Source organism: Buceros rhinoceros, unplaced genomic scaffold (genome assembly GCF_000710305.1).
Source record: "Buceros rhinoceros silvestris isolate BGI_N320 unplaced genomic scaffold, ASM71030v1 scaffold44596, whole genome shotgun sequence".
In the NCBI taxonomy this organism is placed as follows: Eukaryota; Metazoa; Chordata; class Aves; order Bucerotiformes; family Bucerotidae; genus Buceros; species Buceros rhinoceros.
Genome location: NW_010418991.1, coordinates 21,474 through 24,519, shown reverse-complemented (window position 1 = coordinate 24,519; position 3,046 = coordinate 21,474). Strand labels below are relative to the sequence as shown.

The 3,046-nt window shown below is 51.1% G+C and overlaps 1 protein-coding gene across 1 annotated transcript in view; it reads right to left on the bottom strand.

The window, feature by feature from the left end:
* The window catches only part of COL27A1 (collagen, type XXVII, alpha 1), a gene marked incomplete at its 5' end in the record, with an annotated part of 45,804 nt that overhangs the window by 28,117 nt on the left and 14,641 nt on the right, over window positions 1–3,046 (bottom strand). Inside the window, one exon of the mRNA XM_010138721.1 lies at window positions 2,795–2,882. Coding sequence (XP_010137023.1) covers window positions 2,795–2,882 — 88 coding nt within the window. The remainder of the gene's footprint in view (window positions 1–2,794; window positions 2,883–3,046) is intronic.

The window sequence follows — 3,046 nt, the reverse complement described above, 5'->3', positions numbered from 1 at the left end:
CCACCCACCCTCCCTGGCCCCTGCTCCGTTTGCCTCTGTTTCCTCATCTCTAAGGAAGCACAGGAGACAGAAGTGCCACCAGAAGGCTTGATGGGTGGGTGGGAAGTACAAGAAAACTGCAAGACCTCATCCCCACTGAGCTGTGAAGCTTTCATACGTGATGCCAACAAAATACTACAAAGAATTAGCCAGCTTTGGAAGCTGACAACTGGGATGAAAAGGACAGGCAGAGCGCTTGGGCAGCACCACTCCGATTTACACCAACGAGCACTACTTGTGCTCCTTTTTCCTCCCCCAAACACTAAGAGTTAATGTCTTCCTTTTGAAGGACACAGATGCCCTGGGGTTGTGGAAGAGGAGGGGAGTGAAATCCTCTCTTGCAATAAGGAGGGGAATCTTGGAGTAACTGCCCAAAAAGTGCATCTCCTTCGTCTGAGTCAGGAAAGAAACCGTGCCAAGTCAATGGGATTTATTTCAAATTCTGGCTCATTTTGACTCCTATTAACTCTAAACAAAGACCAGCTGCGACCAGCCCTTCCCGAGCTGCAGGGAGACCAGGCCGGGCTGGCCGGATCCCTGCAAGGGTGAGTGGCCCCTCAGCTGCAGGAGAGCAAGCTCAGTCGCTGCAAGCAGCGGTTCCCCAGGGATTGGGAGAGCTCTCTGATTCCCAGCAGGATTCCAGGGCTCACAGGCAACCCTGGTCCACTCCAAAGGTGTCAATGGCTTTGGTGGGCTGAGTCACAGATCCCAGCATAGCAAACAAGGGGGAAAGCCCCAAAGAAATCTTCCAAACAACAAAATCCAGCGTGTACCTCTCTATAAAACAGGATGCTTATAGACTTCCACAGAAGAGGCTAAACTTGGGCTGTCAGCGATGCACTGATTGTTAAAGCAAAAGGAGAAGCTGATTGCAGCTAAAGGCAGAGGTGCCCAGGGATGATGACATGGCTTCTAGAAGGGGAAGGAGAGAGACCTGCAGCGATGCAGAGACACTCACCTGACCCTTGCTCTCGCCCTATTCAAAGCAAAGAGTTTAAGCACATTTCATCACATGCCTGGGCAGCTTTATTCACCTTCAATTTTTGATGCAAGGCAAATACCTGCTTATGGCTTTGCTGGATATTGGTCTACACGAGTAGTGACACTCCAAGGCTGCTACACAATGACACGTCACAGCCAAATCAAGCACCTTCCGCTATGGAAATGGGATCCCAGTATAGGAACTGGCCCTGCTGATGCAGCAGCTACTGGAAAGGACAGGCTGTAGGGCAGGAGAAGTGTGTTCTGTGGTGTCCCCTCCTCCTGTGTGGAATGGGTAGCTGTGGCTTGTGAAGTGGCTCCTACACAAGCCCAGGAGACATTCAGCTCCACAGCAAAGGGCCCGTGCCCTTTGGCAAGCACAGCTCTCTCAGAAAACACAGCACCGGGCACAGCAGCGGGGCTGGGAACCTCTGATCCCCCTCTGCCACCAGCTAACCTCCGGCATGACCCCAGGAAAGCCATTTTACTGTTGAAGCAGTATTCAAGGGCAAGATTAGGAGTAACAATACTCATTCCCTAGATTAAGTGTATGAGGAGCTCGCTGTTACTGCCGGCACGCTGCTGGGGCTGGCACAGCCCTCTGCTGCACACCAAGCCCAGTATTCTCCATTCCTTCCACAGCTCAGTCAGAGGGTAACCCCATGCCCTCCAGTTGAGTAGGTTTTTAAAGAACTTCTTTCTAGTAAGATCTCCACAGACAGCTCATAGACCGGGGCATGAGAAACAGCTTTTCCAGGAAACAACAGCTCAGCACATTATCAAAAAAAGCCCAGATCCCTGCACGGAGAGCAGAGATTAAATCCAGAAGTGACTCCAGGATTGTCCTTCGGCAGCCTCAGTGCTCTCGGGGAGCTGAATGCCATGTAACTGATGTGGCATTGCCAGCTGTCGCTGAGTTCATGTGCTCGGGGTGAATGGCTGGATTCAGCGACAGCAGAGCAATGCGCTTTGTTGAGAAAATCTTTGAATCATGTTTTCAGTGGCAGGAAACAGAAAAGAACAAAGAGCAAAAAACCACTCTAGGACAAATTCTGTTGTAAGTGATGTTTGGACAACTTTGCAATAAAGCAGTGTGTCGGATGAGAATGAGCTCCTGCCCTGCCCTGGTGTAACAGAGCCCAGGAACCAGCCCCATCTCAGCTGTGACCGCAGTGTGCCGTTTCTGGACCCACTCTGCTAGCTCAGAGCAGAAGGTCCATCCTGGCCAGCAAGTCCTCCTTCCCCTTCAGCATTGCAGCCTGTAGATGATGCAGAAACAAGAACAGGACGGAAAGGATGCTGTCCTCAGACTACCATCCAGTGCCGCATGGGGAGTTGCTGCTGCTCTGGGAAGCGATACGAGACCACAGAACTGGAGCCAGGAGCTGCAGTTCACCCAGCACTCTGCCCTGGGCTGGGTAGCGGCTTTATCCTTTTCAAAGCACTGTGAGTTCCCACAGAAAACCTCCTCAGATCTCCATTCCAGCCCAGCTCCATCAATCTACCCTCTTGGAGAGCAAACAAAAGGACTTTGGACCTTATTGCATCAGAAAAAAAGGATTTACCAACTCTTAGGGCTCTTTTAGTCTGCTGGTGCACATCTGCTCTGTGCAGCAGGGCTGGCACATGCAGCCAGGTCTTCTCTGATGTAATTGTTTATGGCCATTTACACCGTTGGACCGTTTGGCTCAAGGCTTTCTGAGTCCTGACGTGGCTTGAATGACACTGCAGATAAGATTTCAGGTTAAAAAAAGAAGTGGAAAAAGAAAAGAACTCGGCTCCCAGTTTTGCTGAACAACGAGGGATTTTCTTGTTTCAGAGCATGTTGTATTTCGTTACCTACAGGCTCTCCAATTGCTTTCCTGGAACTGTAAAAACCTCGCTATCAGATGTCTGCCTTGTATGACAACCAGCACTTTATGAAAACCACAGTGCACAGCCGTGGAGCGCAGCTGGAAACCCACCTCCTCCCGCCTGCCAACTGGCTTGGGCCTTTCGCACAGCCAGCGGCAGATCGGCTGGCCGC